The 15,851-nt window shown below is 29.4% G+C and overlaps 1 protein-coding gene across 1 annotated transcript; it reads right to left on the reverse strand.

Moving 5' to 3' along the window:
- Positions 1-201: 201 nt before the first annotated feature.
- Positions 202-2,052, reverse strand: LOC105622573 (tubulin--tyrosine ligase-like protein 12). Its single transcript, XM_012203990.1, has one exon. It carries the CDS (start codon positions 2,050-2,052, stop codon positions 202-204), a length of 1,851 nt encoding a protein of 616 aa, XP_012059380.1.
- Positions 2,053-15,851: the final 13,799 nt, after the last annotated feature.

Genomic DNA, 15,851 nt, shown 5'->3' on the forward strand with positions numbered 1-15,851 from the left:
TAGTGTAGTAGTTACTTAGTTTTAATTTTTAGTTTTAGTTACGTTTTGTGTACTATATATTATAACTAAATTAATTACTAAACGACATAGTCTGTCTACTAATTATATATATATATATATATATATATATATATATATATATATATATGTACACATCAATAACAATAAAATTATTATCTAAATTATATAAACAATCTGATATTATTCGCTGATTGAATCTAATGCATGAAAAACTTCTGGATTGTCAATATCTAGGAACAAGCATTTAAAAATATCATTGTAGAAGTCCGGATAATATTCGCACGCACGCTGACAATCAGGCGTAAAATTTATTTCCAACAGCTTGGGTTGCATTTCGCAATCTCTCCATTCCAACATCATATCGGCAGCGTACACAGCTCTGCTTTGCGGATTTTCGGCTATTCCTTTTGGAGGCGGCTGCGCAACTGCAGCTTCAAAGATCTGTCTTAAAACAGAAAGAATCTTTGGCTCGACATAAGTTTTCCAGGGATAATTGGGATACTGATTTTCCCATTCTATGATGAAATCGGCACATTTCTCATGGAATAGTGAATTCTCCTCGGTATAATTCATCACGGTGAAATGTTGCTCATAAGCATTAAAATTGTTCAGTGCGAATGGTTGATTCGCAAAACGCAGGAAGAAGTTTGCATAAGCATACGCACGTAGCGGCTTTACAGATTTAAGCAACACAACATATCTCACGTCGAATTTTACTTGATTAATATCTGATCTATTATATAAAACTGGCCGTTCAATGTACTTTTGCACAATTTTTGGGCTTGTACAAGGCAGCCGTAGAATATAATAGAGATTATTTGTGATATGAGTATCTAAACTTCTTGCCAAGTTCCACGGTTTGCAAATCCAATGATTATCCAAATCTTTATTTGCTCGTTGCATGAAATAAGCAACAAATTGTACCAATTCTGTACTCAGATTATATGTCGTCGGTAACCATGCTGGATAAGTTTCGAGAGTATCCGAATCATACAATTTGTTCATTGCCTTTCTTCTGCATACAATCGATAGAAGATCTTTTGTCGTCAAAACATTCTCATATGGAAATTGATTTACAAAAACGTGAGACGAAGAAACATTTAATTCCTTGTACATCTTGTAATGAGATACAAACCATAATATGTCTGCTTCTTCTTCGTTGTCAGTAATTTCAAATGCTGGATCTGTCAAGTAATTATTCACATAACTGTATTGTGAAAAAACCTTTAATTTCCTGCTGTTATCTGCCTTGATTACATTCAAGTTTTCCGGCAAGCTTTCAGGAACATGACCTGCTAAAAAATAATCTGCATCTGGTTCATTCTGTTCAAAACTTTCATCTTCAAAAGTACTGTGGACCCAAGGTAATAATAGTGCGCGTCTTTTTTCAGGATCCTTCGTTTGACCTTCCACAAAATCTCTCGTAACTTCATCGCCTGCAGTAACATCTTTTGTAGGAAATAGAAGTGTATAAATTACACCTTCTGGTAAATATAAAAAAGGAACTGCTCTAAAATTTGGATCATCACTGTGATTTATTGCTGAACCAACTTCATCCATAATGTACCATATTGGCATTCTATCTTCTATCTCTCCATAGTTTACTGAATATGATTGATTGTAACGCCACATTTCGTTTGTAACATCCTCTACTTTTTTCTGCTCATCCAGTTCTGTATTTACTCCCATAAGAATGCACATTCGATCAAGTAAGCCAGGAACTTGAATTAAATTCTGTTGAACACTACTGATATCATATGTCCATGCATGATCAATAAGATAAATATTATTAGAATCTTGAACAGAAATACCATTCTCTACAGATACAATTAACTTCCATATTGGCTCTGTAACATGCTTTTCTCCATTTTCATATTCTACTTTTATTAATTGGAAGACAAGACCAGCATCATAAATCTGATCTGTTAATTTTTTATATAAAACTTTCCAAAATAAATGTGGGACACCATAAGATTGAAGTTGTACTTTATGTGTTGTAAGAAACACGTTAAATAAGTCCACACCATCCATTGCAAAAAAAAAACAAGTCTAAAACAAATAAATATTTAGCAATTATTTCTTCAATATAAAAACAACAAAGTTAAATATATATTGCTGAGAAGAAATTTATGTTTCTTGAAATTAATACATGTGAAATATTGAAAAATAACCAGTTTATGCAAAATAAAAACTATCAAAATATTAATACAAATAAAATAAATATATGCATTATATATGCATTACTTTAAAATAACAAATAACAATATAATAAAATAACAGTAAAATAAAACTTGCAAAAATATGTATGAAGGTATGTACATTTTGAATTATTATAGGTTAACTAACACCCGCTCCTCTGTATCTTCTTCTAGAATCTTCTAGAATCTGCTACGTTCTGTGGGAATTGGTATGTGGGTATTGCACTCACCAATGAAATGATGACGAATCCGACCAGAAGAAAACTAAAACCTGTGGTATATGATGCTTGTTTTCCTGCTGGATTGCTAGCTGAATTAGGATAAAGATCATTGAAATCAATTAACGCTATTCAAAATAACGCAGAATAATGCTGATTGATTGCTTTAATGACACATTCTCTATTCCGCAGCTCTTTTCCGCACTGTGTGATTTCATTCTTAGAATCTTGCCACAGTATTGGCTGCGGTGCTGTCAATGCCAGTATCGCAGCTAATACGATGACAAGATTCTAATCCAGCTAGCAATTCAAGAAAACAGGCATCTTGTGCCGTCGACTTCCTTTGCAAATTTGCCTCCTTCCTCTTCTTCTTCTTTTAGAGAGAGGTTTAGAGAGAGGTTATATTCCTCTCTAAGGAAAATTTTATTCGAAATATATAATACACGTAACGTATACTATATAGAATAAAATCTTCCTCGGAGAGGAAGATTTGGAACGTAGCCTATGACTCACGTCGCAGAATCGGTAACGAATCTGGACAGGGCAGGCTTATAATTTGTCGTTTACAAGTTTGTAGTGTTTATACCACGAAGTAAAAGTATTTATACCACGAAGGAGATTTAATTCCGTTAGGGTGATATTTTATTTGTGCGTTTTTGTCGTACGATAAATTTTTTAAACCTATTGATTGGCTATGGGATAAAGGTCGGTTACGGTCAAAGTGATGCTGCAAACGCTTTGAAACATTTTTTAATTGGTCACTTTGTAAAATTCTTTTTTCTAATTAGTCCATCAAATGCTTCAAAGTATTTGTAGCGAGACTTTGAGCCAAAGAGAGGAGTAAAGACTTCACTATTCTGTATATATTTGTCGTACGTTAATGAAATAGCACCCTTAAACTAAAATCCTAGATTTAAAATTTTCGACCCAACTGAGTTTACACCAACCTGGGTTAATGTAATGATGTTTCGTGCTCTCCTATTAGTAGAGTGTAATCTCAACCAATAGCGAAGCATTTTCCAACCCAAGTTGGTGCAAACCCGGTCGAGCCGAAAACATTATAATGTCTATTCTACAATAGGATCGCAAGTCATAAGCCATAAGAAATTGGGCAGTCACGGTTAAGTGAGAAGAATAATCAGCTATGATTAATTTCTTACGGCTTAAACACAATAGGCATAGGCAATAGGCACAGAAAACAGGGAATAACGAGCTGTTCAATCAAAACTCTGAGATATAACATCGAATTTACATATCAGACCTCTGATTGGACGGCTATTATTCCCTGTTGCTTGTGCCTATTGCTTGTGCCTATTGTGTTTAAGCCTTTACTGCTTACGATTCTATTGTAGAACAGGTCTAAAGCCCATTCTATAATAGGCAGTAGCAGTAATGGATTAAGGAGTAGGCGTAGAAATCAACCAATCATAGTTAAATGTGAGAAAGTAATTAATATATGTAAAGTAATTAATATATGTTAATATATGATTAGTCGATTCCTACGCCTACTGTCCAGTGTAAAATGGGCTTTAAGAGAAGCGCGACTGGTGTTAAGTGTTCTGATAGCAATCACGTGATTAGCAGCCAATGATGAACTTATTTCTGGCTACGATCCACTTGACATTACAAATGCTTTGAAGCATTTTTTGATTGGTCAATTAATAAAATTCTTTCTTTCGATTGATCAATCAAACACTTTCAATAGAGTCTCTTTAATAAAACTCACGACATAAGAGCAGAAGAAAGCCGAGTATCGGCCAGAAACAACATAATTTTACTATGATAGTTGATAGTTGATAGTTCGATTTCGCGTTAGCGCCTTCTACACTATGAAACAATTGCTCACATCAATTCACAAATTTACTACTCATCAAAAGTAAATGCAAATGGTGACGAGTAAGTGACGTTTAAAGAGACTCAAAATCTGATCAATCATGAGGTCGCCCCTCACGACTTGAGGCACTATAATATGAGTATTAGCATCTGCCATTTTTAATCCTTTTCTCACTCTCTTCCTCAATCTTTTAGTCTCTCTCTTCATTCCGCCGCTAAGAAATTGAAGAGAGAAGATTAAAGAGAGAATAAAGAGTGGGGAAAAGACTAAAAATGGCGGATACGAATATCCATATTACAATGCTCTACTTAATCTTTTGAGGATTTCTCCTTTAACATTGACTTTTTTTCTATAGAAAATCCATCTATCATATATTGAATGTATGTATATCTTGCGTAGAGTCGCCAAGTTTGAGAGTAGCCAGAACACTGGCTAGTCCCATCCAAAAGGGAAAGTCCAAAAGAAAAAATTTTCGTAAATCGCGATAAAACCGTTTTTAGGCGTTTTTAGGGTTCCATATATGGAAGAGATCGACCTGGCTGCATTCCATTGCACGCATAATCCGCATAATATATCCTATGCGCATGTCCTTATTTAACACAGAATTAAACAAGGTTTGTTCGTTCATATTGTCTCTCGGGAGCTGTTCGGGGTCGCTCCGAATGAATCCAACGTACTTGAAATATATTCATACTATGTACGACATCCGCCACACGACGTCTGATGTTCATTGTATCGCTTTGAAGTTTTTCTTGAGATATATATGTTCCTTTATTTACTTTAAGGATCAACTTTTTTTTTATATTTAGCATCCGGCGATTTAATGGCACTACTTGCGATGTCATACTGTATAGGAAAAAGTATCAGATACTGTTTCTGATATAATACAAGAAACATGCGAAACTATTTTGGAAGTTCTGCAACTTTAAGTTTTAGAACAACTTTGAATGAAGTATAATACTATATCGGATTCCCAATTTTCATTATTTGATTTTAAATTTTCATTCAAATAGCATATGTGATGATCTTCCAACAATTCGCCACAGTCTGTACAATACTTGAACAAAAATACAAAAAGATTAAATTAAAAACGCAATTTATAATAACTTAAAAACATGTAATTTATCAATTATAAAGCTGATTCAACAATGAGTCGGATAGTCCTAAGTCTTATCAGTGAATCTATGAAGTTGGCCAACTTAAGCCTAATTAAATTCGACTTCATTCCTTCCCATTAATCGAGCTAAATAACTCGCTTTACAATTAACAACTAGTAAAAAAATCATAGCTACTTATCTAGATTAAAACTGATTAAGATTTAAGATTTCCGATTACATTGTAGAATCAGCATAATATATAAAATGTAAATAAAAGTGATAGCAAATCTAATTTAACCTCATTTAATCAGAATTATTTTTATAAATATTTCATTACTTACAGGATTGCCCATTATGTACAATGTACATCAATCGCGCGCAAATTGTTCGTCGAACGAAAAGTTGAATCTTGAAACATTTTCATATGACAAGCATCGTCGCACGATGACAAAACATTGCTAGCTGAAATATCTAGAAATCAAGTTCTCTTATTAGATATCGGACGTCGTACATCGAATAATACGCATAATGCCGTACACAGTGTGAATTCTACATAAGAATTGCTGGATTCACACTGGATTCGATGTGCGTCGGAAAGCAGAATTTTATTTTGTATCGATGACACAAAGCAAAATCCTATTTTCTGATTAGTTGCAGAGTGTCGCACATCGGATTCAGTGTGAAACCAGAAAATGAATGTCAGATGTCATATGACGGATGTCGTACGTAATGTGAATCCTATATTTCAAATTCGCTGGGTTTATTTGGAGCAACCCCGAGTAGCTCCCGAGAGATAAAATGAACAATATCAAGGATAACAAAATACATTATGTGTATTATGCGTACAACGGAACACAATGTGCTCAAATGGTGTGCTCAGTTTGGGCACAGTATAAGTACATACACTGAGCGTCGGCACCTTTGATGTAATAGGTACCATGACTCGCCGCCATGTTGTGGGTTGGAAAGACGCTTATAAATATAAATTTGAGTTTTTATAAAGCTACAGAATGATTTTTCTAAAAAAAAGGACATAATTCGGTCGTGTCATGAAAATTGTTTATAGCGAATATATTTTTAAATCAGAATTATATAATAATATAATGTTAACGAATTCATTATATAAAAATAATATTTACATTAATAGTCATAATATTAAATAGTAATAAGTAAATTAAAAATAATTGATTAAATACTATATGAAAATTGTAATTGAATAATTATGAAAAAATAATATATTGCATGAAAATTGTAATTAAATGCGAAGTAATTTAATAATGTACGTATACACACACACACACACGCGCGCGTGCGCGCGCGCACACAAATACTTTCTAAAGATGTAAAAATATACGTAAAAATTGCCTAATAATTTTTATATAAGATTGATGAAAATTAATTCACGGAAGACACCCTCACGTGTAGTAAGGATGACCAAAAACTAAGATCATAAGAAAATCAAGATGACAATTACGTAAGATGACGTATCACGAAATAAATATTTCATATAGTATTTATTTGAAATCAAAACATGATACCATTGCGATAATTTACGAATGATAATTATTTTTATATAATATAAAATTTTTCTCTTGCTTAAGAATCAGGAAAAAAAAGCTTTTATAGTTATATGAAATTATATAAAATTATAATAAATTTAGATATAATTACCTGTAATATAATTTTATATAATTATATATAAAATGTTTTTTCGGGAAATTGATTAGATAGTCAGAAATGATAATGGAATCGAGGTGGATCAATGTCAATTTGATGCTTTCGACATCAACTAGGTAGTTGCAAATAAAACTAGCAGATTAATTGAAAAATAGTATGTTAGTATTTTATATTTTATTTTATACAAAATACATGCATGTTGTACTAAAAAAGGTATATATGGGGGATTTTATATTTTATCTGCATACCTATGTATTTTATATTTAATTACTATTATTAATGAAATAATATAGATACGTATTATGAGTATATTTATGCAATAAAATAATTAAACTGCCAAAGTGCGCTGAGATTAACATCCATCAGAAATTTAATGTTGCATAGGTAATGTCTAGGTAAAATATTTGCTGTTTATTAAACCCAGCTGAAAAATATTAAACAAATCTTTATAATATAATAAGCTGTTAGTCTTATAATATAGTCTTATATATAGTTTACCAAACAATATAACTGTAAAATTTCGAGTTTTAATATCCAGAAATATTTGATTTAAAGTACATTTAACTGTATATATTGATATCAAAACATAATCAAATTAATTTTCTCTGGTATTAGAAAGATCTATATATATACCGATATTAAAGTCATCAAGAAGGCCAAAGCTGTAGCGTAGAACTGAAAAAAATGCTTTCATTATACTTAATGAAAATATTTATGTTAAATTGCGAACAATTAATATAAAAAAATTTTGAATATGTAAATTAATAATAAAAAAATCTAGAACTGCAGTTAATTGAAAAATGACTTCAACATTTTGTTGCCATTTAGATATTTATGTAATTTACAAAATTGAATTGTAGAAGTATTTATATTTCTTGTAGAAGTAATTCTATTATATTTATATATTTTATTACATATATGCTTACTTTTAATTAATTATTGAACATACCTGGTGAATGAAATTATATCCAAAGTGGAAATGTCCCATTCCAAATTTTACATCCCTTAGTTTTATTTGCAATATAAATTGTAAAATCTAATTGATATAAATAATTAAATAAACGTTAATTATACACTATCTTTCGTAAAAATTCAGACATTAGCATAAGTATTATCAAATGGCTATATAGAAAATTAAAACATTATTTTAAATATAAAACATGAATTATGTTACATTGTTAGACATCAAAGGAGCAACCCAATCCCTTAAATTAAATAATTTTGTTATTTTTAACTTCAATATCTGTCAAATTCAATCAATTTTTCAAAGTGTAAAGCATTTATATTAATAATTAAATTTGATGGAAATTTAATATATTTTCTTTTGTTACATCCTCATTATTTTAATTAAGCTAATGGCATATTGAGAAAAATCAATGGCGATCTATAGAAACGATTGAAAATAACTCAAATATAACTCAAATATAGATCAACGTTACAAATTCAATAGTATTCTTTTATATATTTTAAGCTACTTGTACATATATATATAAATTAATTACAAAAATTTTATAAATTATTTTCAATTTTATATATTAAAATAGTATTTATTTTGTAAAACATTGATAATATAATCGGTTTAAATTTCAAATATTCGTTTACGGTATATAAAATAAAAAATAATTTATAAAATTTTCTAGCCTACATATATATCTAGCTATAATATTAGTATGTACAAGTAGCTTAAAATATATAATATATCCTAAAGTATATAAAAGTATAATACAATTGCTTTTTTATAATGCTTCGATGTTTGCATAATCGTTGGATAAAATTTATGCACGTGTCCGAACGCTAGTAAAATTACACATAGAATAGTTAAAATTTTATATAATGTATTATTGTAATTATTTACCTGTTTACCTAAGTCCTCGTCGAAATTATGATTGGATAATTTGTGTAGAATTGCTACTGTCTCGTTTATCTGAAAATATTTTTATACAATCTGAATTTTATTACAATGTTTGTAGTAAAATTGAAAATTTTATACTCAATAAATAAGATTGCGTAATTTTGAAGAAAACTTCAATATGTATAAATTTATTGTTGCAAAATTGTTGCTTGTGTTTATTATTCTAGTTATAAATAATTTATAATGTTTTAATTCTACTATACCTTACAGTAAACAGTTTGACATATGTAGTTTATTGTGAGAAATAAAGCACTATACAAAATGAATGTTAAAGTTATAAATAAATGTCTCCAAATTCCGTATGGTTTATATGTTAGCCTTTGTTTATTTTCAAGTGTAAGCATCCAATATACATTGATATAATACATAACAGTTTCTATAAAAATCCATAACTTTAATGATAACATTTGTATGTTGAATATTTTATTTAATTTGCGTGATATAAAACATAGTTGGAGGTGGACGTGTCTGTAAATAAATCGTATGTAATTAATCGAACCATGAAGATACAGATGAAAAATATTAACCAAAATATATTTTTAGAATTTGATTTAAACTATAGTTGTGCAAACCACCGACCGAGCAATTTCCTCGTGGTGCACATCGGATAATACGAATGAGGCGGTATTTAACCAAAATCTTGCAAAAACATAGGGTCTACTTTGGAATCTGATAACTTAGCTCCTAGACAGCTAGAACAATTTTCTTTATCATTTTAAAGGGAATATTCTCGACTTCAAAACTGATGTGGTGATGTTTTTCGGCTCGTCGTTTTTTTGCCCATGGAAGGCTGTCATGATATTTTTAAGAACTCTAACATTCTCTGCTTTTGATTTTCACGAAAAAAAAAAACAGTTTAATGAGATGAAAAATTTCATTAAGCCATTTTAAAGTAGAGGCTTTAACCTTTTAAAACGCGCTAAGGAACAATGTCCTGCGATAGAAGCTGAGATATATTAGTTTCTTAAAAATCGACAAAATTTGCAAGTTTTAAAGTGCTCCCCTAATTTTTTTGCGTAGTGTATATATAATGTTTGAAATAATTGCAACATAATGACCGCAAAAATAATATATTTTTATGCAATATAATCGTTCTGCAATAATATTAAGTAATATATATGTATACCTATGTGTCAACTATTTCAAGTTTTTATACAATGATTTGTAAACTGATTCATTCTTGGTTTTTTGATAAGATAATTCGAGGGAAGATGCCACAAGGGTGAAAATACTTTGTTTATAATTTTTTTATAAAACATGTGTTGGCCACTGATTGTGCAAAAACGTATGGTAGATAGTTGCGCAGTTATGGACAAAGATGAATATGTTCATGCCAAAGTCGATTGCTAAAGATTATACGAAATACGAAAAGATAGGTCGTGAAACATGCTTTGTAATATTTTAGTATACTAATAGCTAAGGTCTATATTTCGATGCTTACTGTAAAAATGGGGCAAATGATATACAGTTTTAATCAGTGTTCTCTGAAAGTCATGTGGACGATATAGATTATAATTTGTAATATTCTTATATGTGTAAAAGTTGCAATTGAATATTCCTCTTACACTTGGAGATAAGATGATAATAAATATAAAACACAATTTTTCCTGCTTGAAACCGTTGATTAAAACGATTTTATGAATTAAAATTTTGGATGTTTTATAGTTCGAAATATTTTAAGTTAATAAAATGCTGTAAACGAATAAAAATATGTCCAGCTTACTTCCTAAATTACTCTTTTTCATATTTCGACAATTTATATTTTATCATCACCTTTATGTGTTCTTACAGCTTAAATCTTTGATTATAACTATAAATCCTTGATTATGAATAAATAAGATTATAAATAAGTAAAATATGCAAGTTTATATTGCATCACATTAATTGTTTGTGACATCTTTTCTATAGGAGGTGGCATTATCTTATCCGTATATATAGGGGGAAGATGTCACTTTTGAAAGATATGACATATCAATTTTTTTTAATAATATGGAACATCAAAAGTTTAATTCATTGATTTGTACGAATAAAGAAAAGTTGCTAAAATATAAATAATATTTTTTTGTTCGTTAATTCAACATTAAGAAGTTATTCAAAAATAAAGGCTTAAATGTGGTGTCTTCCCCTCAATTACCTTATCTTTACATTAATACTTTTGCAGAATGATTAGAAGAATTATTGTGTAAAAAAATCATATAATTCTATTAAAAAAGTGAAAATGACCATCTTTTTGTTGTCTTTATCTAGAATAAAATAAATGTAACCAAAGTATGCCTCCTGCTTCCGAATCGTTGCTTTTATAAACATTTAAAAAAATTTTTAATACTTTTTGAGATATTACACGATAAGGCATACTGTATACATATATATGCACTCGTATATGTGTAAACAGTATTTATTTTTAAAAAATTACATTATAATCCATATATTTTGTTTGCAATCTTTAACTCCCGTCATCCGTTGACGCACTAAAATACATTTGTTTTGTCTTCTATTATTTGTACATTTTGTACATATTTGTACATTTTGTCTTCTATCTGCATTATTTTCGAAAAACTCAGAATAAAGCACTTGTAAACGATCATTGACTTGATAAAATTTGGAGCTTGTGTATCTAAATTGAATAAAGAGATTTAGTTACATCTTTAGTAAAATTAAGATATATGCATTATATATATTTTGCATTATTAATAAATAATAAAAGTCAGAAACCAAATTTTGTTACTTGTTTTTTATGTTTTATTATATTAGGTGTAATAAAAAGAAGCAATGAAATTTTGCATGAAATTGAATGGAAAAATAATGGATTTCTTTTTACTACACCTAATATTTTGAGAATTTTTTTATCAACTTTTTAGTACTGCATTCTCTAATTGGCAATTATTTTACCAACACAAAATGCAGTACTAAAAAGTTCTGAAAAAAATTCTCACAAGTGGAGACTCCAGTATGACCATCACCGATTTCAATAAAACTTGGCTCGTAGAGTTTGTTTTCCCGAATAAAAATCGCCCTTATTTGAGCGTAGACGATCTACCGGTTCCTACTCAGTTCCGAGGATTTCAGTATTAAATAACGGCATTTTCTTTAGAGTTTATTAGAACTTTCATATTATTTGTAGCATAGTGGATAACCTCTACATATATCACAGAATTTACAATAATATCATTGCAAAATCTCTGCAATATGTTGCTAAAATGTTGCAGCGTTGTTGCAATTTTTGTACAATATTGCAGAGATTTTTGCAGAGATATTACTGTAAATTCTGTGCTGTATAGGATGGTTGTTATTATACCATTAAGCTACAAATACTCGAGTATAAACGTTCTAATAAATTTTAAAGGAAATACCGTTATTAACTTTAATATTAAAATATCTCGGAAACAGTAAATCGTCTACAACCAAATGGGGGGGGGGGGGGGAGGGTGATTTTGTTCAGGGGAGCACACTACAATTCTGCCAAGTTTCATTGAAATCGATGAGAGTTACTCTGGAGCTTCCTCAGAAATCTATAAAAAGAAAATAAACAATTTTTGTTACTTTTTCTATAAAGTTGATAGTGCTTAAGTAAAAAATTATTGAAAACCAATATTCGACGATTTTTTAGTAATTAAATCTTATTGACTATTGCGAAAAAAATGGAAAATGACTTTCGACTCAGTTTAATTCGCTCTATCAGCGCACGAAATATTTGGCTGTCATTCTGGGACACCCAGTATACTAACCCAAGAATAGTTCCATAAATCAGAGCACTTAAGATATTTACAAATTCCGGACAATACAACACAAATATTCGATAAATAGGAGCAAAATATATAGGTAAAGTTTTAATAAACTTCCATTTATGAACTATTGCTAATAAAATAGAAAAAATGAATACAATCCATCCGATTATTATTTGAATTATCCAATTCCGCAGCTGTTGATATTTTTTTGAGAAACCGAGTGCTTCCAATGTGTCGTCTATTAAGGAAAGTTCATGCAAGCACATTCTTAATTCCTTAAAAAATCATATTGATCGATTATGCGGCATAAAAAAAATTATTACTTTATATTTGAATAAAAACTGTTATTGCAATGTATTATACATATATAGGTAATGAATATAGAAAATACAGAATTATTGAAACTTGATTAGTATTTGAAACGTAAGATTTAAAAAAGCTATTGTTAAAAGTTAATTTAAGGAAGTAATACACAAATATAAATATTAATGTTGCCAAATATATTTCATCTACAATAAATAATAATATAAACATTAAAGTTGATCTCTTCAAAAACTTTTTATAAATTTTTGTATATTTGCCTGTAATTGTAAGAGATCAAGACTTAATACTTTCAATAAAGAAAATGATTAAACAAAAGTTAAAGAGTTTTAATAAATTAAATAATATTAGACTATATAATAGACCATGAATCCATTAAAAAGTTTTTACCTTAAAATGAAAGTGACTAAGAAATATCGATGTAATCGTGGTGATAATCTTTGTAATTTCCATAAACATAGCTATCATACCCTGCCATTTGCTATACTCTGGATAGTAAAAAAAATACATAAAATAGCTCCATATGATCAAGGTATATAGGCAAGAGAAATACGGTCTTGGTTGTCCAAGTGGATATTCAAATAAGCCCAAACTGCACAACGAGCCGATAATTAATAATGGTGCCAGCGCTATCTGTAGCGTCTTCGTCATAATTTCCGCAGTCGACTATTAATAATTTCAATTCTTATCGCACGAGACACAAACGCGTTTAATACTCTTTATAAGAATTTCAAAAATAATTTATTTTTCCTAGATCCTCTAGGAACCTTTGTGAGAATTATACTGTAAGTTATACGTACATATATACATTGAAGGATGAAGTATATATGTATCAACTAACAAGTATTGAGTGACGGAATATATGCAGATAATCTAGATTAGATTACTTTCGCGGAATTTTTATTCATATGTATGTATTATTGCACAGCATAAATAAATACAAACGTAACCTCTTTGCATTATATTATCTTTATTCTAGGTATTCAAGATACATAATGATGGAGGAAGATGTGTTTTTTTCCACTATAATAGATGCTTCCATCATGTATAATTGTATGATGAAAGAAGATGTGTCCTCTTCCACCATACATAATAGATGCTTTTTACATTTTTAAAATTATCACTTTTGAACAACACGTATACTGAGATGAAGCTGATAACTTCGATAAAGTTTTCGATAAAGTATTTAGAAATTAATATACACGCAATATAACGTTTTTCATAAATTAAACGTATATAAAATTATTTTTGTATCAATAATATAATTTATTAAATAATAAAATAGAATCAGGCTCCTTAAAAATTAACAAATTAAAGTATAAAATTTCCTGGGATATAGGAGTCAATGCGGTAGTTAGTGCATTAATAATTAGACATAAATTTATAATGTCTCTTCTGTTAGACATACATTTTCTTTCGTATGTGTTTCGACTTAAGTCACTCTCAACGAAATACATAAATTAAAATTAAATTATCCTGATAATCTGTGCAATCTTGGTGCCAATCCGCCTTACTGTTTCCTTGAGTTTTATCTTGATTATTCCAATAAAACAATGAAAGCTCTCCCATAAATAAAGCTATAAAGACATTACAAATTAACAATAATGGTCAATGAAAATTATGTTTAAATAATCATGGATAGTCACTCACTAAATTGCAAACAGATTATATATTTAGCAGTCATCAATGCACATAAAATTAGCGTTTTATCAAAAATTAAAAATGTGTCAAATATGCCCAATGATTCTATATTTTAAATGAGTAGTTGTCGTATCAATTTCTTAAACAAAAATAATGCTATGTGTCGTCATCGATACATAACTATTTCACAGAGACTCAAATATCATATAAATAATAAAAATATCACTAAGAAGAAACAAACTGTAAACATCAATAGAACATTGCTTTGGTTTTGTTCCATATGTAAATCTAACAAATTTAAGAAAATGATCAATAGCACAGTATCAAAGATTGCGTTTTACAATGTTAACAAACTGCGTAGTTTAATAAGAGTATACAAAGATCCGTTACCAATCAGTGCACGAAGTAATATAGGATTGCTTGTAAGAATTGTGAAGTATGTGGGGCAAACAAGCAGATAAATTAAAAAAACTAGAATATCGCAATCACATCAATAGAAAAACATTAGTTAATTCAATGATAACAGAACAAAGATTACAACACGATCATGAATTTGAGTCGGACCAAATGCGGATACTGGACAGGGAAAGAAATTTTAATAAAAGATTGACTTCTGAAATGTTACACATTAAAAATGCAAAAAATGAGCTTAAATTTATAAACGGATACGCAATTTCTTGATCATGCCTATATTTCGGTTCTAAAAACCATCTAGTTAAAATTTGTTTATAACTAAATACGACTTTATTTTCTGTTAATTATATATCGAAGACAGCATTATTTTTATTATGTAGCATTATTTTTATTATGTCTAATCGACATAACCACTCGTTTAAAATGTAGAATTATTGCGCATATTTGACACAATTTTTAATTTTTGACGAATAACGCTAATTTTATTATGTGCATTGGTGACTGCTAAATGTTTACGTATAATCTGTTTGCAATTTGGTGAATGATTATCCGTGATTATTTCTGTACACACAATTTTATCATTGATTGCTATTGTTAATTCATAATGTCTTTATAGCATTATTTGCGGAAGCTTTCATTGTTTTATTGGATTGAATAAGCAAGATAGAACTCAAGGAAACATCGCAATGAGGCATCGCAGATTGGCATCAGATTATCAGAATTACACAGATTATCAGGATAGTTTAATTTTAATTTACGTATTTCATTGAATGAGAATATCTTAAATCAAGTT

Source organism: Atta cephalotes, assembly GCF_000143395.1.
Source record: "Atta cephalotes unplaced genomic scaffold scaffold00046, whole genome shotgun sequence".
In the NCBI taxonomy this organism is placed as follows: Eukaryota; Metazoa; Arthropoda; class Insecta; order Hymenoptera; family Formicidae; genus Atta; species Atta cephalotes.

Excerpts from the sequence above, each read along its gene's own strand:
- LOC105622573 (XM_012203990.1), bottom strand. The coding sequence starts at position 2,052 with ATGGATGGTGTGGACTTATTTAACGTGTTTCTTACAACACATAAAGTA.